At 53.4% G+C, this 27,306-nt stretch overlaps 12 protein-coding genes across 12 annotated transcripts in view; 8 read left to right on the top strand and 4 right to left on the bottom strand.

The window, feature by feature from the left end:
* Positions 1–181: 181 nt before the first annotated feature.
* On the bottom strand, positions 182–1,906 carry A1O3_06780 (uncharacterized protein; the record flags this gene model as incomplete). Its single annotated transcript, XM_007736896.1, has 3 exons — positions 182–1,514; positions 1,569–1,767; positions 1,822–1,906. The coding sequence occupies 3 exons, from the start codon at positions 1,904–1,906 to the stop codon at positions 182–184; spliced, it is 1,617 nt and encodes a 538-aa protein (XP_007735086.1).
* A 1,207-nt stretch (positions 1,907–3,113) lies between these two features.
* On the bottom strand, positions 3,114–4,610 carry A1O3_06779 (2,2-dialkylglycine decarboxylase (pyruvate); the record flags this gene model as incomplete). Its single annotated transcript, XM_007736895.1, has 1 exon — positions 3,114–4,610. The coding sequence occupies one exon, from the start codon at positions 4,608–4,610 to the stop codon at positions 3,114–3,116; it is 1,497 nt and encodes a 498-aa protein (XP_007735085.1).
* A 422-nt stretch (positions 4,611–5,032) lies between these two features.
* A1O3_06778 (AAT family amino acid transporter) lies at positions 5,033–6,775 on the top strand (the record flags this gene model as incomplete). The annotated part of the gene is made up of 2 exons (XM_007736894.1): positions 5,033–5,202; positions 5,281–6,775. The coding sequence occupies 2 exons, from the start codon at positions 5,033–5,035 to the stop codon at positions 6,773–6,775; spliced, it is 1,665 nt and encodes a 554-aa protein (XP_007735084.1).
* A 241-nt stretch (positions 6,776–7,016) lies between these two features.
* Positions 7,017–9,138, bottom strand: A1O3_06777 (uncharacterized protein; the record flags this gene model as incomplete). Its single annotated transcript, XM_007736893.1, has 3 exons — positions 7,017–7,842; positions 7,911–8,348; positions 8,405–9,138. The coding sequence occupies 3 exons, from the start codon at positions 9,136–9,138 to the stop codon at positions 7,017–7,019; spliced, it is 1,998 nt and encodes a 665-aa protein (XP_007735083.1).
* A 672-nt stretch (positions 9,139–9,810) lies between these two features.
* Positions 9,811–10,307, top strand: A1O3_06776 (uncharacterized protein; the record flags this gene model as incomplete). The annotated part of the gene is made up of 2 exons (XM_007736892.1): positions 9,811–10,231; positions 10,279–10,307. 2 exons carry the CDS (start codon positions 9,811–9,813, stop codon positions 10,305–10,307), a joined length of 450 nt encoding a protein of 149 aa, XP_007735082.1.
* Positions 10,308–10,500: 193 nt separating this feature from the next.
* Positions 10,501–11,574, bottom strand: A1O3_06775 (uncharacterized protein; the record flags this gene model as incomplete). The annotated part of the gene is made up of 1 exon (XM_007736891.1): positions 10,501–11,574. The coding sequence occupies one exon, from the start codon at positions 11,572–11,574 to the stop codon at positions 10,501–10,503; it is 1,074 nt and encodes a 357-aa protein (XP_007735081.1).
* A 536-nt stretch (positions 11,575–12,110) lies between these two features.
* Positions 12,111–14,315, top strand: A1O3_06774 (uncharacterized protein; the record flags this gene model as incomplete). The annotated part of the gene is made up of 3 exons (XM_007736890.1): positions 12,111–13,162; positions 13,211–13,599; positions 13,648–14,315. 3 exons carry the CDS (start codon positions 12,111–12,113, stop codon positions 14,313–14,315), a joined length of 2,109 nt encoding a protein of 702 aa, XP_007735080.1.
* An 839-nt stretch (positions 14,316–15,154) lies between these two features.
* On the top strand, positions 15,155–16,592 carry A1O3_06773 (uncharacterized protein; the record flags this gene model as incomplete). Its single annotated transcript, XM_007736889.1, has 3 exons — positions 15,155–15,622; positions 15,684–16,426; positions 16,487–16,592. 3 exons carry the CDS (start codon positions 15,155–15,157, stop codon positions 16,590–16,592), a joined length of 1,317 nt encoding a protein of 438 aa, XP_007735079.1.
* A 417-nt stretch (positions 16,593–17,009) lies between these two features.
* On the top strand, positions 17,010–18,090 carry A1O3_06772 (3-oxoacyl-[acyl-carrier protein] reductase; the record flags this gene model as incomplete). Its single annotated transcript, XM_007736888.1, has 3 exons — positions 17,010–17,084; positions 17,181–17,690; positions 17,797–18,090. 3 exons carry the CDS (start codon positions 17,010–17,012, stop codon positions 18,088–18,090), a joined length of 879 nt encoding a protein of 292 aa, XP_007735078.1.
* An 846-nt stretch (positions 18,091–18,936) lies between these two features.
* A1O3_06771 (uncharacterized protein) lies at positions 18,937–20,556 on the top strand (the record flags this gene model as incomplete). The annotated part of the gene is made up of 1 exon (XM_007736887.1): positions 18,937–20,556. The coding sequence occupies one exon, from the start codon at positions 18,937–18,939 to the stop codon at positions 20,554–20,556; it is 1,620 nt and encodes a 539-aa protein (XP_007735077.1).
* Positions 20,557–21,774: 1,218 nt separating this feature from the next.
* A1O3_06770 (uncharacterized protein) lies at positions 21,775–23,693 on the top strand (the record flags this gene model as incomplete). Its single annotated transcript, XM_007736886.1, has 2 exons — positions 21,775–21,866; positions 21,920–23,693. 2 exons carry the CDS (start codon positions 21,775–21,777, stop codon positions 23,691–23,693), a joined length of 1,866 nt encoding a protein of 621 aa, XP_007735076.1.
* A 3,324-nt stretch (positions 23,694–27,017) lies between these two features.
* A1O3_06769 (uncharacterized protein) overlaps positions 27,018–27,306 on the top strand; it is a gene marked incomplete at both ends in the record, with an annotated part of 909 nt that continues 620 nt past the window's right edge. The window contains one exon of the mRNA XM_007736885.1: positions 27,018–27,113. Within this exon, the coding sequence (XP_007735075.1) occupies positions 27,018–27,113 (96 nt within the window). The remainder of the gene's footprint in view (positions 27,114–27,306) is intronic.

The following is a 27,306-nucleotide window of genomic DNA, read 5'->3' as shown; positions in this document are numbered from 1 at the left end:
AAACTTTTCGCATTCGTAGTATTGCTGTCGTGAATCAAGCTCTAGAGATACAAATCGTAAACTTGCCATCAGCAAACTCATGCCGTCAAAGTGGACTTAAGCACACCAGCTCCCCACTGTCCACCACACTGATTGATAGTGCTCCCACCTGCCATGGCATCAGCTGCATTCCTTCACCCGTTTACAGTTCCGCCTTCGCACTGGAGGCGCTCTTGGATGCCACCTTGGAAGCAGACGAGGCGCTCTTGGAAGCAGTCTTGGAAGCAGCACTGGCGGCTGAGCTTCCAGAAGCAGAGACAGTTGCAGATGCTGAAGAAGCTGAGCCCTGAGCCTGTCCAAGAATCCATTGCAGACCACTCTTAATTCGTTCGTAGATAGTCTCTGAGGGCGACGAGGAACCGTATCTGAAATAGTTGGCTTGCTTCTTGGCCTCAGCTCGGAGTTCATTGGTAGTGGAGCCTTGGTAGTTAGGAACACCGTAGCTGTCGAGATAATCCTTCAAGTCGCTATCAGACCAGGTGTCAAAAGCCGTATCCTTCGCAGCATCAGTTTGCTTGGCAAGGTAATTGGTGATAGAGGCGTAGTTGGAGCCACCAGCCTTAGATGCTGAAGCGTAAGAGTCTTGGGCCTGCTTGAGCAGCTCTTGACGGCTGGCATTCGCATTCTTCTTTGCCTTCTTGCCGTTGGCTGCCACATAGTTCTTGAGGTTCTCAAGAGTCCAAGTGTCAAAAGTCCACGCAGACCATCCGGTGGCGGCCTTGTGCTTGTTCAGGCGAACTTGCTTCAAGAGCTCATCACGCTTGCTGCCCTGAGGAACCGGAACGCCTCGCGAATCCAGGTAGGCCTTTAGGCGCGAGTCGGACCAGGAATCGATGGCCTTATGAAACGCGTCTTCGGCCTTGAGAGAAACATCGTCGGTGGCTTTCGCGAATTGATTACCGGCCGACGATGTAGCAGCACCATATGCAGAAGCCGCCGATCCAGAGAGGGACGACGCCGATTTCTCAGCCTGTGCACGGTGCTTGCGTGCCAAAGCGATGAGCTCATTCTTCTTGCTGCCTTGAGGGACAGGAACTCCGTGGGAGTCTAGGAAGTCTTTCAATTGGCTGTCGGACCAAGCATCGAAGAGAGCGTCGGTTAGACTAGCTTGAGCGCTTGCTGCAGATTTGGTAGCGTGGGAGATTCCACTTGAGTAGGATGCGCTGGCTGCAGATGCAAGATTTGAGGCGCTGGAAGACGCCTGCCGGGCATGGCGACGGACCTTCGCGATGAGCTTGTCACGAGTTGAAGGTTGAGGAACTGGGATGCCACGTTCGTCAAGCCATTCCTTGAGATCGGACTCAGACCATGACTGGTACAACCAATCGCCCGGGTAGGAGGCATATTCACCCAGCTTCTTTGCCGCGGTGTCGTAATTCTGACGGACAGTGGTCAAAAGACTGTCTCTGGTACGTGGTTGGGGAGCAGGAATCTTGTGGTAATCGAGGAAGGCTTTCAATGAGGAGTCGGTCCAGCTGTAAGATGTTAGTGGTTGGCACGTATGGAAGTGTGGCTGGGTTCAAGTTTACCTGTCGAAGATCCAATCTTTAACGGTACCATAGTGATCAGTGGCCTTGTCCCCTGCTGAAGAGACCGGATCAGCCACCTTGGCTTGCCAGTTGTCTTTGACAAGATTCTCCAGGTCCTTCCTATCGGCGGGACTGGGATAGGGAACATCATGGTCAGAAAGCCAACGCTCGAGCTCGGTCTCGTGCCATTTGTTGTACACTAGATTCGAAAGTCAACTCAGGTCTACGCGCAGGGAGAGGAGGGAGTTCATACCGGCCTTACTGAACCAAGTGCTGGCAGCCACGGCCTCAGTCGAAGCGAGGGCGACGACGAGGAGTTTAGAGAAGGACAACTTCATGGTCGCTAGTGGGTTGACAGGACAGAAGGTGAGGAAGGAGAAACGGGTTGATGGAGGAGTGTGGGAAGAGAGGACAAGGTCAACTTGAAGAAGAATGTATGAGACAAAAGGCAGAGGGAGGCAGGAAGTGAAGTGACAGGTCTGGCGGTTGTTTGTGGCAGGACCGCTTGACGTCACAGTTGGTTTCTTTCAAGTTAACACGGGCTCAGGATGGAGTGAGGCATGGGCTGGTGAAGGCAGGGCAGTGGTTGGATGCTACCACCACTACGCTCAGGTCAGATCAGGTCACTGGCCGGTCATATCATCATCCGTGCGTGTGGCGCAAGCAGTCCAAGGCAGCCATTGATGGGATTTTACTCTATTTACTGCGTACTCCGTACAGTGTAGCTGTTGCCTTGAAACCATGGGCTGTCAGAGCTACTATAGGCTTTCATGTTGAAGGCTACCGGTACCTCAGCTGGATAACTTACCTTCTCGTCGGTCATCTTTCCATCTACCTGCAACGGGTCGGAATCAATGTCCGACGAAACAGAAGAGAGGACAGAGCGAAAGTGTTGTACAGAGGACTCCGTACTGTACGCCGAGCAGTGACGCTCGACCCTGACGCGATTCGTTGTGGTGCGTGATGCGGGGGAGGAAAGACGCGAGAATTTATATCGACGTCATGTTTTACTAGCTACATTCGTACTAACCATATTACCTTGCCTTGGCTCTGTACGGTGGATTCCTGAGGCTCCTGGCTCCTCGACAATCACGGTTGTTCCGTACTACGGTTCAGTACCAGGTAAGGTACCTCATCTGCAGGTACCTCTGACGTGTAGGTAGCAGAGGTACCTTGATACCGTGACATGTAATTACACATACTCCGTAAGGTAGGCACCTTCCCTCCTATTCGCCCAATCTAAGCGCCAGAGGGCCGGCGCCGAATCCTAGCTGCTGCAGGGGAAAGGACAGAGATCTTTTGATCTTCACAGAGTAATCGTACACCTCACATTATGCATACCTACCTACCTACCTTGGAGATACTATTTTACTATGTAGTGCGCCTAGATAATGCCCACTGAGAAATACCGCGATCCTCCCCGGTTGAAACCACCAGCTGGACAGAGCAACGCCTTTTTTCAGGGTCTGACCCAAGACAAGCCATGAAAGTATCTCAACAACCTTGGAAGAAGCTGCCTCTGACAATGCGATAGCGAAGCCAAATCTAGAGGTGAGCTTCAGCGGTATTGGCATCGCTCTGGTAGGCCTTTGCAGAAAGTACCGCGGCCAATGCCTGGTCCATGATCAGAAGTGCCTCCTCAATCTCCTCTGCAGAGACAGTCAATGGCGGTGCTATCCTGAATAGACCTGCCGCTCCAGGAATGGCCATGATCTGGCACGAAAGCCCAAGCTGAAGCGCCTTCTCGCAGACCATGACTCCTAGTTCGGCGCTTTGAGTCTTTGCGATTGGGTCGGAAAGGACCTCCATGCCTACCAACAGACCGCGGCCGCGGATTTCGCCAACACACCAGTATTTATCCTTGAGACGTAGGAGACCTTCACGCAGCTGGTTTCCCCGCTCCATAGCCCGCCGGGGCAGGTCATCTCGTCGTACGATTTCAAGCACCTTGCATCCCACTGCAGCAGGCAAAGGGTCGTTCTGGTGTGTGGTGACCCAGATAAATCCGTGTTCCGCGGCGAGCCTCGCTATCTCAGCAGTCGTGCTGACGGAAGACAAAGCCAGACCGCATCCAAGGGACTTGGACAATGCGAGAATGTCAGGCACGATTTCGTCTCGCTGGCATCCAAACATGTATCCCGTCCGGCCAAGCCCTGTCTGTGCCTCGTCTGCGATCAGCAGCATGCCCCGCCGCTTACACTCGATGCTCAGCCGCTTGAGATACCCCTTGGGCGGGTCGAGGATGCCGCCGGCGGAAAGGATGGGCTCAAAAACAAATGCAGCGAGAGATCCCACAGACTGTTGGTCGATCATACTCCAGCCAAAGCTCATCTCGGTCTCCCAGTCATAACTACCGTCGGGTTTCCTGAAAGGCGAACTGGAGGCATTGGGAGCTGGAAAGGCCAACTGGCCCGGCATGATAGGACTGGCATGTTTGCGACCCATACAGTATGTGGCCGAGGCAACCCCGTGGGTTACGCCGTGGTAACTTGATGAGAAAGCTACGATTTCAAACTTTCCGCTGGCGCGCTTCGCTATGGTGATGGCAGCTTCGACCGACTCGGAGCCGGTGGAGAGAAAGAACGACTTCTCCAGAGGCGCTGGAAGTAGTTGCGCCAGGCTCTCGGCGAGGTCAACCACCGGCATAGAAATCATTTGGCTATTCGTATGGTCGATTTCCCCAGCATACTTCTTCACCACTTCGGTGATCTCGGGATGACAATGGCCAAGGCTCGCACTCATCTGACCGGATGTGAAGTCAATGATGGCTTTGTTGTCGACATCATAGAGCATTGTGCCCTCGGCTCGAGTGATGACTGTCGGCAAGAAAGGGGCCCCGGTGTTCATGACATATTTGTCGGCTCGGGACCAGAAGTTCGTGGTGTCGTAGACCATTTTGACTCTCCAGGACTCTGCAGAGTCCAGACTAACTCTCGAAATTGAAAAGGCGCTGAGAACAAGCACCAAGCACCAAGCAACTTCGTTTTGTGTTTTGTAGTCGTCCCGTCGAAAAAGGTTTCCCGCGGGAAAGTCACTGACCATGGCGGAGATAGACTATAGCCTCCGCAGCCTTGGCCGCGCCCATCAGATAGTCAGATCGAGTATTCTAGACCGCCCCGGTGCCCACAATTGGCCGCGGGAAAGTATAGAAAGTTCTAATCTTATCAAGAATGATTGTATCAACGCGAAAAGATATCGACCTGTCCGTGCTGTATTGACCCAGACCGTGTTCTATCGACCGGTTCGACGATAGCGATAGCTGTCCATACTCTGCAATCAATCTTTGCGATAGTTGTCGGGATCGGGATGCAGTGGGCTGATAAGAAATCCAGACCGCGAGTCGACCAGTTCTATATCAAGCCCGCTCCCATTCGAGTCGAGTTCTGGCCGCATTCGTGTCTCAGGTACCACCATCTACTCTCCATCTCCTACCCATCACCCGGACTGGATTTTGCAAGGTCGAAATGGGGTTCGAAAAGGGAAGCGAAATCGCCACAGACGGCCAGTGTCTCCCTGAAGATGATGCGAGCATCCGGCTCGGGAAAGCAGGCGCCGTCAACCCAGCATTTGAAGAGGCAGTTGGTGTATATGGAGATGCGGCGACGGCTGAAGAGCTTGGATACGTCCACAGAGGGTACGTGAATGCAGAGTGCAGGCTAGGCTTGCCATCCCACATCTCAGTCGCCCGTCATTGCTAACAACTCCCTCACAGTCTCAAGGCCCGCCATCTTCAGTTCATGGCCATCGGCGGCACCATCGGGACCGGTTTATTCCTCGGGATCGGCTCAGCGTTCGCGAAGTCGGGCCCCCTCTCCGTCCTCCTCGGATTCTCATTCACCGGCGTGGCTGTGTTTGCCATGATGATGTGCTTGGGCGAAATGACCACCTGGTTACCTCTTCCCGGGTCTATCCCCCAGTACTGTACCCGCTATGTCGACCCGGCGCTGGGCTTTGCCGTGGGCTGGAACGTGTGGTATCAATCCACCATCGCCATTTGTGCCGAAATCTCGGCGGCCGCGGTGTTGGTCGAATTCTGGAACGACGACATCAACCCAGCCGCATGGATGAGCATCATCATCGTGGTGATTGTCTCTTTGAACGTCTTCGCCGTCTCCATCTACGGCGAAGCCGAGTTCGTCTTTGCAGGGATCAAGATTGTCACCATCCTCGGCCTCTTGATCATGTCCTTCATTGTGGACCTTGGTGGCAGCCCGACGGGTGACCGTCTCGGCTTCCGATATTGGTACAATCCGGGGCCGGCCATGAAGGAGGTGGTCAGCACCGGCAACGCAGGCCGCTTCTTGGGTCTGTTTTCCACCCTCATCTTCGCCGCCTTCTCCTATGGCGGAGTGGAGATGATTGCCGTGGCGGCCGGCGAGGCTGTCGACCCTCGCAAGAACGTCCCCAAGGCCGTCAAGCGCATCTTCTGGCGCATCCTGATCTTCTACGTGCTCGGATCCCTGGCCATCGGCGTGCTGGTTCCTCCCGACAGCCCGGAACTCGGGAGCGTCTCACCATGGGTCATTGCCGTCCACAATGCGAACATCTCTGCTCTCCCCAGCATCATCAACGCCGTCATCCTGTCATCGGCATCCTCGTCCGCCAACGCCTTCCTGTTCGTCGGCTCCCGCTACCTCTTCGGCCTGGCCCAAAGCAAACAAGCGCCTCGCATCTTCCTCAAGTGCACTGCGCGTGGAGTGCCCATCTACGGCATTGCCTTCACGGCCATCTGGAGCGGGCTGGCTTATATGTCTGTCTCTGAAGGCGCCGCCAAAGTGTTTGCGTGGTTCATCAACCTCGGCACTATTGCTGTGCTCCTCACCTGGTGTAGCATCAGCGTTGCTTACCTACGCTTCCGACAAGCTTTGGCGCGGCAGGGCGTCGATCGCAACACCCTCCCTTACAAGTCTCCGTTCCAGCCGTACACGGCGTGGTTCGGTCTGTGCTACTTTGCCATGGTCATTGTGTTCAACGGGTGGGAGGTCTTCACCCACGGTGCTTGGTCAACCCAGACCTTCATCACAGCTTACATCGGCATTCCCATCTTCTTGGCCTTGTTTTTGCTGTGGAAATTCTACAAGCGAACTTCTTTCGTCAACCCAGCAGAGGCCGATATCTGGTCCGGCAAGGCCGCTCTAGATGCCGAGATATGGCCCGAGAAGATCCCCAGGAATTTCTTGGAGAAAATCTGGCTATGGATTGCTTAGATGTTTCCTGGAAGCTGGGATGCCAGTTTGGCCGTGGCTGATACTGGAGTCTGGGAGCCTCTATGCGTGTTTGCGGTCGGGGCGCCATTCCGGGGCCAACCTGTTGTATCTAGAAAGTGTCAAAACATGGGCAATCCCTGCCTGGTTGTAATTTCATGTCTATATATTTGTAGGCTGTGGCCTCCCCCAGGGCCCCATTGATAGAAAGCATCGAATCTTTTTCCTTTTCAACCTCTGTTCATCAGAAAGTCCCTGCAAACTCCGAAAACAAGCCGTTGAGTGCAGTGATGTCCATGTCCATGAGCATGGGCTCTTGGAACTCCATAGCATTGGAGCTTGACACTTCGCATGCAGTCTCGATCTTCTCCACCAAGTCGCCACAGTTTGATAGACAGTTGTCTGCTAGATCCCAAGCATAGTTGCGGCGGTGGGATCGGAGCGTGTCGATCATGGCCCGGGCAAATTTCAGTGAAGTATTGCGCACCAGTCCTCTGGAGGTGAGAGCGCATCTCATGAGAAAAGTGGTCGCCGACGTTAGGGAATAAGCGTTGAGAGGGATCCAGAAATCCCGACAGTGGGTTTCGTCCAACTCTCGCACAAAGTCGACAATCTCCTCGGAAACCCTCCTGGCTTGGATGTAGTACAGGGAGTCGACATCGTCGATCTGGAGAGAAACCCTGTCCAAGTCCAGTTGGCTGCGCCGGATGAGGAGTTTGACGGACAGATAAGCCAGTCGCAGATTGGCGGCACCGGGCCCAACCAGGCCCGTCCCACGTATAATCAGTCGACGAAGACTGTCGGTTAATGAGTCCTCCCAGTGGGTCAGAAGGCCCTCGAGGCCAACTGGAGATGCCTCGGGCTTTTTGGACGAGTCGGTTCCTAAATGATAGACGTGCTCCAAACAGTGGCCGAGCACATCGGTCAAAGTGGTGAGAGCAACAAAACAAGAAGCCGCCGAGATTTGATCACGGGAGGCGCCTGGATTGTAGAGGTCTTCCGCGGCCGGCACGGGGACGTCGTGTTGGGCACGATGGATCAGAGGCGGAGTGCCATATGCCAAGCTGCACCTGCGGCCAGTGTTGGTGTTGGTGCCTGGGACAATAAAGGTCGGAGAGCAAAGGGTCATCTTACTTACCAGCGATCATAGACAACAAGGATCCTCCAGATTCTTATCCTAAATTTCTTCTCTGTCGGTGACAGATTCCAGCCCGATGGGTCTCGATTCAACCCGAAAGCATTGGCTAGTGCAACGGCCATGCCCAGCAGGCCGCCATTCCCCAAAACGTGAGTACTGGGTCTGCCAGAAACGTTTAAGATGATTGATATTATCGTCGAAATCGCAGGCGTGGATAGTAACTCAGCATTGAGCGCATTCTCGGCCTGTACCCAGATGGGGTAGTGATCTGGACAACGAACATTGCTCAGCCTTGGGCAAGTGTCCCAGTAGATCAGAGTATTTCCATACAAATTGGAGAGCAGACCCGGTGAAATCTTCTCCTTGTGGGTCGCAAGGAGTCGTCGAAACAGCAATTCATCAAATATAGGAAAGGACATGTTGATTTTCTCAAAGAACCTGAATGAGTCCATAAGTTGGGGGCCCCCGAAAGTCATTTTATGCAGGACGCTCACAAATTTATTAAGTCATCTTGGTAAGGCTCAACGAGCTTCTCGATGATTTCGCATCGTGAGGCTGCCAGCGATCGACTTTTTGCCTCCCTTGTTCCGCGTTTGGGAATAGTGTTGAAGACGATTGGGCGCGTGGGTTCACTTGGATCATTCGAGTTCAGATGGAATCGGACCGTACGTCTGCTTTGGCCATAGGGAGTATTGGAAAGGTACTCTTGGAAGACCTTGTCGTCGTCGGCGATTGCAGGACTCACGACATGAGAGCTGCCCACCTCGGCTTTGTCGATGAAGTCTATCAAAGTAGACACTGAGTGGTCTTGATGACCAATGGATGGAGATGGAAGCTCTGCACAGTCGGACATTGCTTCATTCGTCAACGCATCCGGCTCGCTTCGAGGGGTGTTGTTTGAATGCAATGCCCGCCGAGACGGAGCCAGCGAAGTTGACGGAAAACCTTGCGTCCGAGATGCTTGAGCACGCGAAGATGCACGTGCGTGCTTCTCTTGGTAGGATGTGCTTCGCCTCGAATGACCCGATATTCTGCGCGGCCGCTCAGCAGCGTCGGGGAAAACACAATCAGTGCCATGTGCTTCACACATGATGCACGAGGGGGACGAATGTGTCGTCTTGCATCGTGATTTTCTTGCTCGACAAGGAATGCAGGCCGGGTGCATATGGGACCGGTACGGCCGCCCTTCAATCCGGTAGTGTTCTTGATTGCGAAGTTCGGTCCCCATGACGGAAATGTGATATGATCCGGTTGTGTTGTGTTGTGAAGGTCATGATAGGTGCCTATAGTACCTAGGCGCCAGGTACTAGGTAAGGTACCAGGGAGGTATCAACTGAACACCAGATCGAGGGTTATTTAATGTTATCGTTATCTCTATCCCGGACTTACTTTAGCTAGTAAGTACCTAATCATGGGCTAGCTTGTCCGCAGCAGCCCCCATCCAATCATGGCCCTCCACAAGCGCGCAACGTCTTGTCCCATAATTACCGTACCTACAACTTGCGGTATGATACCTAGAACTCTGTAATTACATACCTTACTTGATCGGTACCTTACCTTAAGGTAGATTGAAAACGACTGTTAAAATGCCAGCGCCATGACGCACCACCTTGCATTCGATGAAGTCATCGAAACGCCTACCACTGTGCCAATATGCCTACCTTTTAGGAGGTAGTAGTGTCAGTGAAATATGCATGACAACATGGGCATGTCGCCGTTCAACTCTATACAATGACAACCTAAATAGACTTGTACCCTGATTTTAACAAACCTCCCTCCACACCCGCCCTCGCAGCTTGAGTGAGGATCCTCCAAGATATACTCGCTCCTCCGCCGCACATCGATATCAATACGGAACTTGTCTGTCGAAAAAGGCCGAAGCAGCACCCGTCTGCCCACCATGCAGCCGTTTGCGCGTCTAGCTACTAGAGCTCCTCATCTTCCCCGGCAAATCCCTGTGCTCCGCTACTCTGCTCAACCGGCAAGATTCGCACATTCGTCCTATGGTAATGAGCAGTCGGGGATGCAACAGGGCACACATGACAAAAACCCAAAGTCCCATCTGGAACACCCTGGGCCAGAAGCCCCGGCCAGCAAAGGGACCGCCACCTCGTCCTCATCCACGAATTCCCAATCTCAATCAAAGAAGTCCGACACTTCGAGCCAGGACGCAACGCCTGCTATCCACCGTCCGAAGTCTGCTGCCGAAAAGGACAACCCGGAAGTGAGGAAGCACAACGAAGAGATGGAGCAGAGAAGTGACAGAACTCCAAATCAACTGAGTGAGGAAGACAACAAGGTGGATAAGAGGTACTGGAAAGGTTTGTCTATCTCGTCTCAGAGTTCGTGCCGTGAACTGACTGCGTAGGTGACGTTGGTCCTAAAGATGGAAAGTGATTGCCTGAGGATGTTGAAAGATAGACTTGTGGCGACGTGAGTTCGCCCGACTGCATGCACTGTGGCACATCGGTTTGGAGGTGGATTTCCATGTTGCGGACGGGTGTATCCTGGCTGCTAGCCAATGAGTCTCCAAATGGAGCAAATTATGGTCGTTCGCACAGGCTGTAGCGAATTCTCGAGTGTGCTGTCTTTATCCTTTCTGGAGTTTCAAAATGTCCTCGAGACGCACCTGCCCTCTCTGGCCCCAGCCAGCCTGACCCTGAGCCACGTCTGGCCTAACACGTGCATACCATGTTTGAGCTCTACGATCCAGATCTTCCTTGCTGAGAGAGGCCTGCCAGCTCTGGCACACAATGTCGATTGCTTTGAGCACCATTGCAGCAGCTTCTTCCTTCTTTGTGCCCAAGTCTTTGGATTTCGCCTTTTTCGGAGTATCACTGGTGTTTCCTTGGACTGTTCCAGCCTCCTCACTCGCATTGATCACAATCATCGATTTGAGCAAGTAGTTTCGTGGTGCGTCGGGTCTGTGGATAGGCGGGCCAGCTTGTCCACTTCCTTCCTTACCTGCGATCAGTGGCCCATTTGATCGGCGGAGTGCTTCAAGATCTAGGCCCCAAAGTGCGGTGGCCGGCACAGTTTGGTCGTCGTCTGCTTTGTTCACCACGTGTCTTCGCATGACGGGCACCTCTCGACCCATTATCTTCACCTTCGGCTGACCCTCTGCCCAACCATCTTCCTCGGCGGTAGGCCCATTCGTTATTCCGAGATATTTGGCCTTACTTTGGGCACCAGCGCTAACTACGGCTTGCGCAAGGCTCCACCTGCTCGACAGCGGCTGTTCAGGATGAGTGTAAGCAAGGACCGCAACCGTGAAGGCGAGGAAGAGAGGTGCTCGGTTCGTTTCAATCGTGATGTTGGTGAGCTCGTCAGACGAAAGCTCTGTCGTGGGAAGGGATAGAATGGCCTCATCATCAAAGGCTGCGGGATCTGCTCTCAGTCGTTTTGAGGCGGGAGAACTCGATGCAGTGGATGTGCGCTTTCTTGGATTGGAAACGCGCTTTGCCGCGTTGACGACCTGTCTCAATACTTTTTCATCAGCAAACACTGATTTTAGCTCGGCCTCGCCAGCCTTGGAGAGGGCCTCCGGTGTATTCAGCTGCTGTTTTCGCAACATGTTGATCCTGGGCATCGCCTCGGCCAGAGGGATATGAGCATGTTTGGTCAAAAAGCGAAGAAGCGCCTGAACTTCAGTAGCGGCGGACATCGTCCTGGCTACTATAAAGGTTTCTTCAGACAGCGATAGAGAGCCGTAGGTTACCGGTAGAACTAATATGCAGACACAGCAGACATCAATGACGGTTCGACACGGATCCGCAGCCAGACAGCGTATTTCTGACCACTGGAGGCTGAAACTTGTTCCGGATACAGAGTAACCAAGGTCAGCACCGGCTCCAAGAACGGATTACCAGCCAACGCTGGGGGCCTTAGTGCCTTTAGTCTCACTAGATGCCAAGCACTGCCGCAAGTCCAAGTTGCCAGTGTACCAAGCACAGTGCACTGCCGGGCACTGGACCAGGCACTTTCTAGCGCCCTCACTTGTGCACCACTGGTCAGCTGCTCTCAACCTCAAAAAGACTTCACCTCAGGACTTCCAACCCGCACCACCGCCCTCGATGCGCCTCTTCCCCAACTCGAACACTTGATAGACACCCTCTCTACCCTGCCTCGACGGATTTGTTCCCACTACCACCTTCAGTGCGTTCTCTGGGGCCGGTCTCCGAAAGGGGTGGCGCAGCGCCAATGGCGCGACGACCTCCTTCACCACTGCCGATATCAACAGGCGATGAAGCCACGTTGAGAAGGACATCTACCGAAGGCTCCAATCCGAATGTCTTCAGTGACGAATATGCCCTTGACCCTTTCGAATCTATAAACGATCTCAGCCGCACAGCTTCAATCGACAGTCGACCTGAGCATCTGACACTGAGCCGCAGTGACAATGCACAAAGTGGTCCGCGAGAGTATATACCTCCAGGGCTTCCTGGGAAGCCATCGGGTCTCAATCGTCTTTCCTCCGGAAGGGCGACCCTAACCGACGCATCCGTCGATCCTCATCGAACCCTGTCCCTTTCGTCCCGTTCCATTGCCGATACCCAAAGAACACTCAGCACCTCCTCTCGGTTTTCCATGCCAAGGGCTCAAAGTCCTTACCGCGGACCGACCGCACCGAGTCAGCCATATGGCTTATATCCCCAGGCTACCCGTGCCTCCAGCATTGCGAGTGAATCCACGATCAGGCCTATGGAACGCCCATTCATCCCTCAAGGTGGTCCTGAACACCCGTATTCGATGTACCCTCAAAACACCGTCCCCGAAGAAGTTGATGATCCGGAACCACAAGTGGGTCTGGGCTTCCCAGGTCTAGTCCAGGCGTACCAGCCAGCAACGGACTTGCCAGGAAATGACGTCGGCGATATCGTGGGAACAGACGGGCATATCGAGCAACTGCCTCCATACAGTCGATATGCGGACAACGTTGTTGCAAAGGGGGACATGGCCAGGATCGACACAAACACATCGCGCGTCAATGCAGACTCCACCCTCGAGCCTCCTTTGCAGCCTGCTGCGTCTTCTGCCTCAGAAATGGAACTGACGGCTGTCGGCTCTGAATCATCGACAGCAGAGATTGCAAGAAAGGAAGGATTATCCGGAGACAAGAAGAGGAAGACATGTTTCGGAATACCGCTTTGGACTCTCATCATTCTAGCTGCGGTCATTGTGTTAGCAGCCGTACTGGGTGGCGTCATTGGTGGAATCGTTGGAAATAAAAAGGGAGCGGACCGAGCTATTGCGTACGTCTTATCTCATTGAAGAAAGGTAGAATACTGACTGTGTCGCAGCTCAGGTGCAACGACTACCGTCTGGCTGGACGCTGACCCGGCAGAAACGGGTCCTTCGACACCCGCGTGTCCTACGGGCCATTTCTCAGTCCCTCTAAATCAAACACAGGAAATCGACTCTTGTGTTGTTGACAGTACCTATTCCCAAGTTTGGGGCTGTCTCGACTTTTCCAGGCTGGGAATCAACTTCTTTGAAAGCGCCAGTGGCGGTCCGCCACTGTCGGTAGTGTTTGATGACTATTCCGTAAGGCCTCAACTTTTCAGATACGGGCCACAGCCCCCGGATTTCAACGGTACCGCTTTCACCATGTCACCATTCAAAGACAAAGAGGACGACGAACTTGGCGTGGCCCTGTTTTTCAGCGTTCTATTTGATAAGCTCAATATTTGTGAGAGTGTTCGGCAGGATTGATTATGTGATGACTGACTTTTGATAGTGCCCTCTGCTGCTCTCACTCCGTCGCCTCACGATAAGCGATCTGTTGCTGCAACAGCGCTCGTGCGAAGAGACCCCGCGTGGACTGACGAGTACTTGAATGTTGGCGATCAGCCTTGGTATTGCTTCTGGAATTCCACCATTAATGAATTTTGGGTGTTCTTGAGTCAAGACCTGGACAGTGACGGTAATGCATCCACTACAACTAGTAGCATCACGTCTATGACTAGCGCAGCCACCACAGCACCGCCTCATGGGACCTCCGCTTCTCCGCCAACCCTTCAGACCGAATCACCGAGCCGTGATTCAGCCTTAACAACGCCATATCCCAGCGAGCCAACAGGAACAGGACCATTGCCGAGCGTGAAACTGCGCAAGCTTCGCCGCGAGGCCTCGACTTCCGGTTCGTACGATTTTCCGAAGCTGGTCAAGATGGTGGAGAAGCGTAAACCCGAGAACAACGTACAGCCATACTGCCAACAAATGCAAGTGCTCAACAACTGGCAAATCGTGGCAATACCAGGCGTGCCCACGATCCCCATCGAGGAAAGTGAATACAGTCCCGCAGCCGCGCCTACTGGCGGGAGCAAAAGGGCCGTGCGCAGACAATCGTCGGACACCGTTCAACAGCTTGGGTCCAACTGTGTGTGCGAGTGGTTCAGTGTTTAAAACCCCCCAAAAGAGGAATAGGGCACGCTAGGGACAGGTCCCCTACTGCTTATGTGCCTATGAGCTTATGATTTTGCACCTTGTTGAATGGGGTTTGGGTTGCTAGTGGTGTCACGGTGTGAGCAAATGGACATGGATCATCACAGGTGTTTAGGAGGTATATATTGGGATTCTTCTCACGTCGAACTATTTGAGCGCTGTCTGCTTGATGGAGAGCCGATGGTGAAGGCACACTCGGCAGATGGGATTACTCGTGGAAATATTTTACACGTTGCCCGTTATGGGGGGAACCAAAGTTGGAGAAAGTCAATGAAGTTTCTAATGGGCGGCATCTGAGGCTTTAACATTTCATTGACTTTGCCATAGAATGCTATCAACCGTGAAGCGTCGACCGAAGGCACATTCCTGCATCGGCAAACCCGTCGCCATAGCCGAGGTGGGACGCATATCGTATTGCGGACTGCATCTTGAGCCCTGAGTATGGTGTCACATATAGATGCTTGCTACCAGCGACACGCTCACCTATGTGTAGGTACTCCGTACCTCGATTCGTATACTCGTGGTGCCAGTATGTAGTAGTATTGTAGTATTAGCCGTCGTAGGTAATGCGGCGCCATCCATGTCTTGGCATTTATTGTTTGGACTCTACTAGCAGCCAGAACTTGAAACTTCTCACTTCCGTCATGCGCTGGTTCTCATCGTCGCCTCCAATCTTCGCCCGTGAGAGTCCGCCGCACCAGAATGTGCTTGGTAGTCATGGGGTTCTAAACGGAGAATCTTCCAGTCTTCAACTTTGAGTCTCAGGGGCGCAGCCAGTGTTGAAGTCGAACCAGTTGAATATGCCGGCCAGAAACAGGCACTTCCACCGGCATGAGCCTTTCCAGCACGACCACAGAGTGACACTAGAACGCGCCGAGGGGCCGGTAGGCTGGTTCAATCCCACCAGAGCGCATTTCCTCTATCCCATTCGGTCTCAGGAGAAAGAGGGCACCGACAAACCTCACGAAAGCGACGACTCCATTCACGATTCAAATCAGAACCTCGAGCGTGGTCCCGAGCCGACGCAACCTGCCAAGAGCGTCAGACTCCTCTGGCGGTCGCGCGACAACAGAAAGGGTCGCCACGCTCTGCTTGTCCAAAAACCCGGGCCTGGTGAAGAAGCCCCCTTCCTAGCTCCGCGCCGCACCTCTGATCCTCGGGAGGTCCTCAAGAATATCAAGAGGACCTTCACATATTATCCATTCTGGGATATCTCTTGGCTTGTCGCTTTCATCTTCACCTGGGGAAGCGTCGTCTGGGTGCTTAACGTATGCATGAGTGGAATTCCGATCCCGGAGCGGCTGACGAGGGACTGACCGTGGCTGACAGGGCTTTTTTGCATGGCTACCCCTGGAAGCGCCCTCCACCGAATTTCCTACTGAAATTCTGTACGGGGGCGGCATTACGGCATTTATTGGCGCCATCATATTCTTCGAGACGGGGTCGATTCTCCTCATCTTCGAGGCGATCAATGCCAATAACACGGGCTGTTTTGGTTGGGCTGTGGATCAGCTGATCGACGAAGAACACGAACGAAGACATAAGCTACGTCTGGTCGCCAGCCAACGCCACTGTCGGCATCATCACCAGAACCGACATAACTTCGTAGGCAAGGGTGCCGAGGGCGGCGGCCCGGGAGTTGGATTGGAGGAAGAGAAGTCGGCCCAGGAACAACACTGGCAATGGTTCCCGTCATGGCATGATCTCCACACGCATTACATTCACGAACTCGGGTTTATCGCTGGCATGGCCCAGTTGTTCGGCGCCACCGTTTTTGGAGTTTCGGGGTTTACGGCGCTACCAGGTATCAATAACCATCTGACCCCGCAGAGCGCTCTCAACGGGGCCTACTGGATTCCTCAGGTCATCGGTGGCAGCGGCTTTATTGTCAGTAGTACGTTGTACCTACTCGAAACACAGCAGACATGGTATAAGCCGGCCTTCCACATCTTGGGATGGCACATTGCGTTCTGGAATCTTATCGGAGCGGTTGGATTCACGCTCTGTGGCGCATTGGGTATGGCGTATGGGAACTCGGGGGCTCAATACCAGGCAAGTCTGGCTACCTTTTGGTAAGTTGCCCCTGGGTGATGTCCACCGAATAAATTGTCCACCGACTAACCTGTACTCAGGGGTTCCTGGGCTTTCCTGATTGGGAGTTATCTACAGTTGTATGAGAGTCTGGATAAGCATCCGGTCGAGGAGACGACCAAAACAGACCTTGAGCCGAAACAATGAAACAAAGGGCAGGAACAGTATCCAGAACATGGGTTTGATCGTTTTATGGCAATTTGGGCATTGTCTAGGCTGGGAACTCGGGCATAGTCTAAGCATAGGAAAAAGCAATCGATTAATGGACTCCCCATCTAGCGTCAGTACTAGTTCTGAACATAGCCTATGGTGGAGGCTCAACATTTGAACAACATCCTCTTTTCTGGCTAAGGGGCGGCTAACTTGTAATACGACTTCAGCCTTGCGCAACGAGAAAGATGCGGACGAGGCTGCGGCGGGCCGGCGGTCGAGTTGCCTCGGCTCAAGCGCAAGTCCCCAGACACTTTTCCTCCGCAGTCCGCACCTTTTGTTTCCCACGATTTCTTCTCCTCGAGCTTCTGGTGGTCTCTTCCAGCTATTCACCTCTGGCAAACACTCGACATCATGGCACAACGAGCACAGCAGATCGCTGGCCACCTCAACTACCCTTCGGGACTCCTGGCCGGCCAGGTTGCCATTGTAAGAGGCCGCCCAGCCTTAGCCCCTTGTGCCCCGAGTTCTCTGCCTCTGCCTCTGTCTCTACGTGCGACACCGTACTGATGCTCATTCTCGCAGATCACCGGGTCCGGCCAGGGCATCGGCGCCGAGTGCGCGCGTCTGTTCGCCAACGAAGGGGCCAAAGTAGTGGTGTGCGACGTGGACAGCGCCCGGTCCGAGGCTACGGCCAAGGCCATCAACGATGCTAGCCCCGGCCGCGCCATCTCGGTGCCAGGCGATGTGACGGATCCCGAGTACATCAAAGTGCTGGTCAAGAAGACGGCCGAGTTTGGCAACGGCAAGATCCATATCATTGTGAACAACGCCGGCTACACGTGGGACGGCGTGATCCATAAGATCACCGACAAGCAGTGGGACACCATCCTGAATGTACACAACACGGCTCCCTTTCGACTCATCCGCGAGGCCGCTCCATATTTCCGAGTCAAAGATGGCGAACCGAGGGTCATCATCAACGTCAGCAGCACCAGCGGCACTCACGGAAACGCAGGCCAGGCCAACTACAGTCTGGCCAAGGCCGGGGTGACGGGCTTGACCAAGACGATTGCGAAGGAATGGGGTCCCCAGGTACGTTTTTAGATACGACGTCGTGGCTCCTGGTGTCCTCCGCACCACTGCAGTGGTTCCGCGGCTCTTCAACCGGTACTGATGCAGACTACTTACTCTTGTTTAGTTTGGTGTCCGCGCCAACACCGTCGCCTTTGGCCACATCGACACCCGCTTGACCCGCGCAAAGGAGGCCGGCGCCTTCATCACCACGGCCGACGGCCAGCGCGTCGCCCTCGGCATCCCAGGCAAGCAAACCCCCGCCAGCCAGGCTAGCACGGAGAATCCGTATAAAGACATTCCGCTCGGACGCCCTGGCACTGCCACCGAGGCCGCTGCTGCGGTGTTGGCCATTTCCTCGCCGCTGTTTTCCTATGTGAACGGACAGACCATCGAGATCACGGGTGGACGAAGTATTTAGAATGGTTGGGCAGGAAGGGCAGGAAGGGCAGGAAGAGCAGGAAGTGCAGGAAGAGCAGGAAGAGTGGAGAAAAGAAAACGCAAAGGTCCGAAAGTGAGGAGGTAGTCTGCACCGAGTCAGAAGCCAATATATATATATATATATATATATATATATATATATTGCTCTGTCCAAAGACAGGGTTCTTGGTCGACGTAGCCGTCGGCTCTCAAGGTTCAATCAAGTCTTTGCCACGAATCGTTCACTGCTGTATTCTGCACGTTCCCACCATCGCCATCAGCAGCGCCGTGCTCGACGGCCGTCTGATTCGAGCCACTGCCACTGTTTGCTTCGACCCGGGGAGTTGGATGGCATATTAAGCAACAAATGGTGGTCCACGTGGGAGTACGGAGTACGGATACTGTGTGCGGCTGGCACGGAATTGATCCGCTGGGGCCATCAGGCTGAGTTGGCTGCTTACCTAAAAGGTAAGATTCATGTGTCCGGATCAGTATCGGAATTAAGGGCACCGGCTGACAGAACACATATTGGGTTGGCCCCTCGGGCCTTTTCGCCTCGTAATTAATAATTATTATATTGTTTCCCTACCTACCTAGGTATCATCGTCCATGTACTGATACTACGGAGTACACATAGATGTACGGATACTCTGTAATAGTAGTCCATATCGTGGGGCCCCGCTTCTACTTGTATTTTCTTCAGCCTGCACCGAGTACCGATACTCCGTACGGATACTCCGTACATAATCTTTTCTGCCGGGCTATATCATCGGGCCCAGCTCTCCCCCTTGCTTCTCTACATGCCATAACCTCCTGCCGGGTGTCGATTGCCCGCCACATTTAAGTCATGGAGAGAGAAGGCCGCCTCTCCGACACGCCCATGGAGATGCAGGTCGACGTCGAAGCCAATCCGCCCGTGGTTGAGTTGGACAAGATCGAGCCCGCCGTATCCATTGGCACATCGTTGACCACGGCCGAATCCGACCCATATGGCAGCCGACCGGCCTGTTTCAACAGTCTGCTGCAGGAATGCTTGTTCGTCCTCACCACGACTGTGGCCGTGGGCCAGAGTTCCATCTTCACGGGAGCCATCATCTGCATGACCAATTACATCGCCGACGACCTGGACATGACCGCGGCCGAAGTCTCTTGGATCAATGCTGCTCAGACTCTGGCCGCAGGGACATTTTTGCTCTTTTTTGGCCGCGTTGCTGATCTGTTTGGGCGCCGGGCGCTGTTCCTGCTCAGCCTCGCCTTCTTCAGTGTGTGTCTCCTCATCGCGGGATTCGCCACGAATGCCATCTACCTGGACGTCTTCTGCGGTCTTCTTGGGCTCAGCTCTGCCGCCTCAGTCCCACCAGCCATTGGCAAACTCGGGGCTGTGTACGACAAACCGTCCCGGCGGAAGAATCGAGCCTTCGCCTGCTTTAGTGCCGGAAACCCCGTAGGGTTTGTGCTAGGCGCCTTCATCGCAGGCGTTGTGATGCAGATTTCGACCTGGCGGGCGGCCTTCTGGGTCATGTCGGTCATCTATGCTTTCTTCGCCCTTGCCGCCTGGTGGACCACGCCGCATGATATCGAACAGAGCCTTGGAGGACTGAACATGGAAACATTTGTCAAGTTTGATATGCTTGGGGCCCTCCTCGCCGTTGCCGGGGTTGCCATGTTCACCGCTTCCATGACTTTGGCCGGAGACGCCCCTGATGGCTGGAGGACGCCGTATGTGATTGCCTTGTTGGTGGTGGGCCTGGTTCTGATTGCCGGCTTTATCTACTGGCAGAATGTCTTCCGATACCCCTTGATGCCCTTGAAGGTCTGGAAGGATCGGAACTTTACTCTGGTCGTGGTGGTCCTGTGCTTGGGGTTTTACGGGTTTGCGGGAAACTTGTTCTGGCTTACCTTGATGTGGCAGCGAATCGACAGACTGTCACCACTGATGAATGCGGTCCATCTTCTCCCGGCCGGGATCGGGGGGATCTTGGTGAACTTTATGGCCGCCGTCGTCATGCATCGCGTCAGCAACAGGGTGATCATGATTGTAGGGGCAGTCAGTGCGGCGGTGGCATGCGCGCTGTTCAGTGCCATATTCACGTCCATTTCCTACTGGGCGCTCGCTTTTCCAGCCTTGTTGTTCAGTGTCTTGTCGCAGGACCTGGAATTCACCGTCACAAACATGTATGTCATGTCGAGCCTTCCTCGAGATCAACAGTCAGTGGCGGGCGGTCTGTTTAACACCGTCACCAGGCTGAGTGCGACGGTCGGGTTGGGGATCCAGACAAGTGTATTCAACAGTGCCGGGGGAGCGGTGCAGGGCCGAGGGGCGGTGTTGTACCGACCCTATCAAGCCACCTTTTGGGTGTCGTTGGTCGGATCGGTTGTGGCGCTGTTTCTGGTGCCTTTCATCACCATAGGCCGGCAGGGAGGCCGCAAAGAGACGTTGAATAGGTTGCAGCGACATCAGGATTGAATTTATGCATTCCAGGTTCATGGTCGGTGGTGGTCTTATTTTTCACGCATACTTCTTCTGTGCTCGATAGATAGCTCACTCTTGTCCTGCGTACACCGTCACTCAGAGGGGGCGCTAGGTTGGGGTGGTCCTGACGGTTGGTGCGGAGGGCGAACATCGAAGGCCAGACATACGAGGCATCTATAGAGGTATCTATAGAGGCTGAGCGTATCCGTATCCGTACTGCGTGTTGAAGGAATCCGCTGTAAAGGAGAAGTTGAAGTTGGACTCGCGTCTCGTATCTCGCATCTCGAAGCGAGCCAGACTGCGCCCGGACCGTATCTGCCCCATACTAGTAAGCCGTCAGCAGCTTCCCCCCGAGTCGAGGCTTAGGCTTAGGCTTGTTTTCGTCTGTGTGTAGACAAGACCTGCAGAGATGCTACTGTACCAGCCAGGAGTGGTCTGTAGGGAGTCAAGAGGAGGGATACAGATACAATCTAAATGTGGACGGGCAGAGGAAACAATGGGCAAGGATGGGCGTGGGACAAGGACAACTACAACTGCCCATGGCTACTATAGGTCCTAGGCAATCTCCTCATCTGCAGCCACACAGTGCTTGTCTAACTCGATGTTCTCAGGGTGGCCGCCATGATCTGCTATGTCGGTCGAGATCCTTGTCGGTCGACCCTGAACATGGCCAGTTTTGTTTCACCTTCGCGCTGTCGCGGCACCACCACCACCACCACAGCCAATCGGCGCCAGCAACAATTCCCTTTCTGAGTCGCCAGAACAACGAAACAAGACGGCCCAGCGCCCCTGGACCACGGACAACGGGACAACAGACAAGGACAACGAGCTGCTGTACCCAATATTCGGGTCAAGGACCGTTCTCACTATTCTGTTTCTGTATCTTTCCGGATCCTGCTGATCGACGTACCTGGTACCGGGCGGACGAGCATCGTCGTCACTCCTCCTTGTCACCGCCTGCGAAGCCCTAGTTCACCACCTCACACCGGCCGGAGGGCCTGAGCCTCACCCCGAGCAGCCGTCACCCTCGAGTTCACTACGGCGGTAATTCTGTCTTCGTAATGAAGTCCCCCTCTGCTCGACGTGGCCACCTTCCAGCTGTATCCACAGACCATTCCTGAGGGGATACCAGGCAGACAAAATATGTGGCGGAGAAACAACAGTGACAACCTGGAGCCCCAGATGGGCTACCATGCATACCCAGAGCCGACAATGGACGAGCGCTATTTGGAGACAATCCCAGAGGTCGAGTCTTTGTACAGTCGCCGTAGTAGTGTTGCGGCCAATCTGCCAGAATTGCCTTTGTATGTGTCCGTCTGTCCTGTACTCCCTTCGACCCGACTGACCACTGTCGCAGTCGTGCAGTCCCTCCCATGACCGAACAAGGGTCGGCCTATTCTAGCCATGCTGTCTTCCCGGCGAAGACCACCTTCTACTCTACACAGCCCTATTCAGAACCGACACCGACACATGGTCGGTCCGGCTCAGAATCTGGCCAGAAGGCTAATGTCTCGCCCATCAGTACTCAAGAGTCATTCACTGCCAATGGCTCAGACGCATCCCTTGTGTCTCCCATCGACGCTTCGTTTCCCACTTCTACCCACCCCTTGCAGTCGGAGAAACCAACAAGGAGTCAAATTCCTCGGAAGCTACCCCTGCCTACTCTGCAAAAGTCGCCAGATGATATCCCCAAGAAATGGTCCCTTCGGCCGAACACCAATGGAGAGACCCGTTGGGATGAGTATTCGGGTGAACCAAATCAGGCAGGAAAACCGCCTTCGGCCAGGCCAGGCGCAGCACCGCCCCAGGAACATCAATATCCTCAGCTCAAAGAGAGGACGCGACAAATCCTGGCCGGTCTCAAAGAGCGGGAGGCGGTTAAGAAAGCCACATGGGGAGCAGTCCCTCCGTCGGCCGAATCAGACTCTCTCGACAACCCGGTGCAACGACCCCCGTGGAAAGGCGCCAGTGGGAAGCATGCCATTGTGGAACCGGTCAAGAATACTCCGGCGGCTCGAACTCGACCGTTGGTTCTGCTGGAGCGCAAAAACAAGGCCGATGGAGGTGAAGTAGAAGACCAAGTGACAGCCAGAGGCAAGGCTCTGGAACAAGCAGAACCAACACCGAAATCTCCCATCGACGCCGTCTCTGTTGCTGCTTCAAGACTCCCGACTATCAAGTCGACACCCTCAGAAGAAAGCATCAAGCCTCTGGCACCCCTCAAGGGAAGAAACACCCCACGGGTCCTGTCTTTGACACAAAAAGCGCCATCTCTGGAGAGTCCATTCCAGAGTCCTGGCCCAGTTCCGCCCCTTGGTGAAATAGCCTCCAGTCATACTCCAGGCAGCTTCCAGGAGATGGGTGCGGACAGTCCTACACTTGGCTCAGCTTCGAGTTTCGTCAGACTAGAAAGAAGTTCAAGCCAGGAGTCTGCCGAAACCACGGTGAGACAGCCACCATTCCAGCGCGAACCGGACACGTCCTCCAGCTGGGATACATACGCAACAAGCACAGTCGAAGTGTATAGTCCTGCCCCTCGAAGTCCGATCCCTAGAGCTCAACTCACGAGCAGTCCTGATTCGTTTGCCGGGCCACCCGCAGCCGTACCAGAGCCCATTGTGCTCCGTAAACGAGTGGCGGCCAACAACAGTGGGTATAGGAGTTCCGACAGCTACGGTGGCAGATCACCCTTCTCTGGCATCTCCGCTCGGAAATCCACTTCTACCATCCTCCGCAAAGCGGTCGGCAGCAACGACAAACCACGTGCGGTGAGTCTGATGTCGAGTCTATCGGCCGGCAAATCTCTCCCTCCTACCCCGGTCGAACTTGAAGCGGCCGATAAAGCGGCATCTCTTCAAGCTAGACTGGAAGATCTCTCACGGAGGAAACGAAACTTGAACAAGATCATCTTCGAACTCCGAGAGTCGTTGAAGAAGAACGCTATCATCTATGACGCCAGGAAACGCAAGGAAGTCGACAAGATGATCATCAACCTTAACCTCGAATTGCAAGACATTGCCAGTGAAGAGCACGAGACTGCACTGAGGCTACATCGGGTGCAGAAACGGAGGGATAAGGATGATTTCTATGAAGAACCTACCGGGCTGTGGATTAAGAGGGTTACAAGCTGAGTTGGGCCATATGATACAATACCTCAGGCTGAGGTTGGGTTTGACGGTCGGTTGCGAAACATACCTGGACGCTGTTTGATATTGTCAACCATTGATTGAGAGCCTGCTTGAGCTACTGCTCCTCCCGGGAAACAATTCGGAGTAAGCAATCGGATGCCGACTGGTAAGCTACGAGCATGCTGCATGCTGCATTTTTCAGATTGTTGCCGGTTTGGTTGTGATGATTGCGCCTTGCATTTCAAGAACGACGTGATCGTGGTCATGATCATGCACATCAGCATGCATAACATGTGCGATCGGACTGATCTCTCCCATGTCTCACTTTGGAGCCACTGGACGCGAAATATCAATTTCCTGATCTTCGTTCTGATGGGCTCGTCTTGTGTCCAGTTGGTGCCAGTACGGCGGCTGGATGGGCCTGGGTCGATCAGCAAAGAAACGACTCACCAGTTGTTCTTTGTTTGTCTTCTGAGCTGTTCAATCCGAGACAATGCGAGCTTACTTGCTTTACACCAATACCCTGTACAATTACAATGTTTATTTCTGTTCTTTGATGGTTGTGTCCTCTTTGATTTTCCATGGGTCAGAGATCCACGAGAAAGATTCCTGCATAACACTTCCAACGGCGTTTGATGGAAACGATAACGTCCGCATGGATGGTGACAGGCTGGAGTGAATGCTTGCCACACAAGATCAGGTCCACACAGGGCCTCCACGGTCTGCCGGGAGATGGAAGTTAACAGCTACTTCCATGTGTTCTTTACCTCTGCAGCAGCGATATCACTGACTGGACTGCTTGATGTTACTGCGTGCCGTAAGTCACTAACCCACGCCAAACGACTCTAAGGCTTTCCGTTACTAAACGAACTGTTGTGAATGCCACACTACCTGGATTGTTGTGACGTCTTGTTCACGCGGTCTTATAGATATATATAGGTACGCACCCTTCCAAATCACCATCCTTCCTAAACATACAAACCTCTATCGTCTTTCCAGTGCGGCAACTTCTCGTCATCTTCTAATACCACTTCATCATCCACTTGAGCATTATGTCCTCCCCAGACTCGATAACCGATACTGTCCATGTCGTTAAGGAAGTATTCACGAATATCATAAATAATACTGGCGAAATGAAAGTTCAGGTTGCGACCCTAGACTATGATATTAGTGAAATGAAAGTTTAGATTACGGACCTTACAAATGATATTGGCTAAATAAAAGTTTAGATTACGAACCTAGACTAGAAGTTTGACTACTTATTGGTCAAAATCGAGCAGGGCTTCAATGAACTCGGTGAAATCAAGAAGGTTCTTGATGATCTCGGCAGCAAACTCAACAACAGTGTCACCCGGGGGAAAGCCTAACTCTGCCAGGTTACTATATCCACCACCTCGTCGATCCAACCACGGGTAACATGATCAACAAACTTGTCAGAATAAATTCCAATACGATGACACAGGTTGTTATGAATTTAGATGGAGGTGCCCAAAAGATCGGGAGAGGATTTGAAGCAACCACTTCGGGAAGTTATGGACCTGAAGCTGCTAGAGCAGATGCTGAAACGAAAGGGGCTGTCACGGTTGCCAATATACAAAAATGCAACTGTGGTGCAACTGATAGGGGCCGCATCTGGTGTTTCGTTTGTCCAGACAGCCAACTAGATCGAGTAAGGCAAAGGGAGGTACAACCATTGGTTGGTATCGCGAGGGAGCTCACGGGGCGTTCGATAGGGGGCTAGAAGATGTAATTGTACGGAGAGACAGCTACTGCACGGAGTACTAAGTGTGTACCATCTTTGGTGTAGGTACGGCGGCATCGTTCATGGCATGAGAGCCGACCTAATAATACCTACACGTAGGTACCACCGTACTATCCATTCCATTGATGTAAAACCAGTATATTGGTCTAGCGCATCTCAACCTTACGGCGAGACCTCGCTCTATGTACTAGTCCATACTACAAATATGCGCTTTGCTATGCTGATAGCGCCCGTTGAGAGAGCCTATCTGTATCTACAACTGCAGAGACTTCAAGGTCGTCGACGTTTTGAGAGAGAGAGAGAGGCGGCGATATCATTCGCCGTTGAAGGCGAAGTACTCCTCGGTACAAGCTACTTACCTAAGGTACCTCTCCTAATAGCTGGTGATAGCTAGTGGGGTAGTATTAGAGTGCCTTGGCAGAATCACGCAGGACTTTATTGGCTGCATCGATACGGCTAGTAGTACGTACATATTGTAGCAGAAGCGTTCCCCCTACGAAGTTGCTCTATTTCTCCATCTCTGTTCTAATTGGCTCAGCTTGAGCCTTGCACTCGGTGCACTCACATCCACGTCACGTCCTTGTGCAGGCCATCACTGGGGCCTACATGTACCTACCTACTCGTACCTACCTACCTTGGTAGATTGACCAGCAAGGACAAGGACATGACTCACCCTTTTTTTCTTCTTTGCTGTCTTCTGAGCTGTTCAAGACCGAACTTGCTGTCCAACCCACTCTGGAGTCTGTGCAGATATCATGTTTGTTTCCGGCCTCCTTGAGGGCTGTTCCTGATGCCTTCTGCTAGTGCGCGGTCACTTGCAGCCGTGTGAGTGGCATCGCGGGAAGGAAGCTGCCATGATACCCAACATAAGATGTTGCACCACTCAAAGGAGGGCCTTGGACGGAAATGATAGCGCCTGCATGCGATGGTGATAGGCTGGATGAATGATTGCCACCCAGGACCAGGTCAACGCAGCCTGCGGCTGAAAGCCATGCCTCCAAAGGTTTGCCAGGGCGCGGCAATCAGCCGCTCACCTCCTATGATCTCCTACGATCTCCTACGATCCAGGCCAACAACCCAGAACCTCCAGCAGCACATCGGGCGGCGACATGTCTTCGCCACAAGCTGACAGCATCAACGCTGCTGGTTCTTGGACAGATGAATCGAATCACAGGCCTTGTTGAGGACTCTCAAGTGGCCCACCAGACAGAATCGCCAAATGTTCTTTATTCTGCATAGGCACCTATCAGGCAAGGTAAGGCAATTCAAGGCCAGCGACGTCACTGAACGGACTGCTGCACAAGCTGTTACTGTCTGCAGGCGTTTCCTGTCACTAAATCAACAAACCGTCATGCATGGTCTGCCAAGGTTGCTTCATTGGAGATATAGAAGTTCGCCCCTACCTGGTATGTAAACAAGAACTCTACCGCGACAACTTCTCTTCTCATTATCTTCCCAGTACGACAACTTGTCTTCTCATCGTCTTTCCAGTACGACAACTTATCTTCTCTCATCGTCTTCCCAGTGCAGCAATTCTCGTTGTCATCTGATACTACTTCAGCACCATGGCGACCCCTGCCCCATTGCCCGATCTTGGTCGTGTTCATGTCGCCGTCAAAACTCTCGAGGAAGAATTTGGCAAACTACCAAACCTCATGCAAGTTTTTCAGCAAATTACTACGGACCTTGCGGAACTCAAGGCCGACGCAAAGGCCAACGCAAAGGACAGCGCAAAGGAATTCAAAGAGATCAAGGCAGACGCCAACAAGCTCGCGAAAGATCTCAAGGCAGACGCCAACAAGCTCGCGAAAGATCTCAAGGCAGACGCCAACAAGCTCGCGAAAGATCTCAAGG

The sequence above is a fragment of the Capronia epimyces genome (assembly GCF_000585565.1).
Source record: "Capronia epimyces CBS 606.96 chromosome Unknown aczIQ-supercont1.5, whole genome shotgun sequence".
NCBI lineage: Eukaryota > Fungi > Ascomycota > Eurotiomycetes > Chaetothyriales > Herpotrichiellaceae > Capronia > Capronia epimyces.
This window is presented reverse-complemented; position numbering and strand designations above follow the sequence as displayed.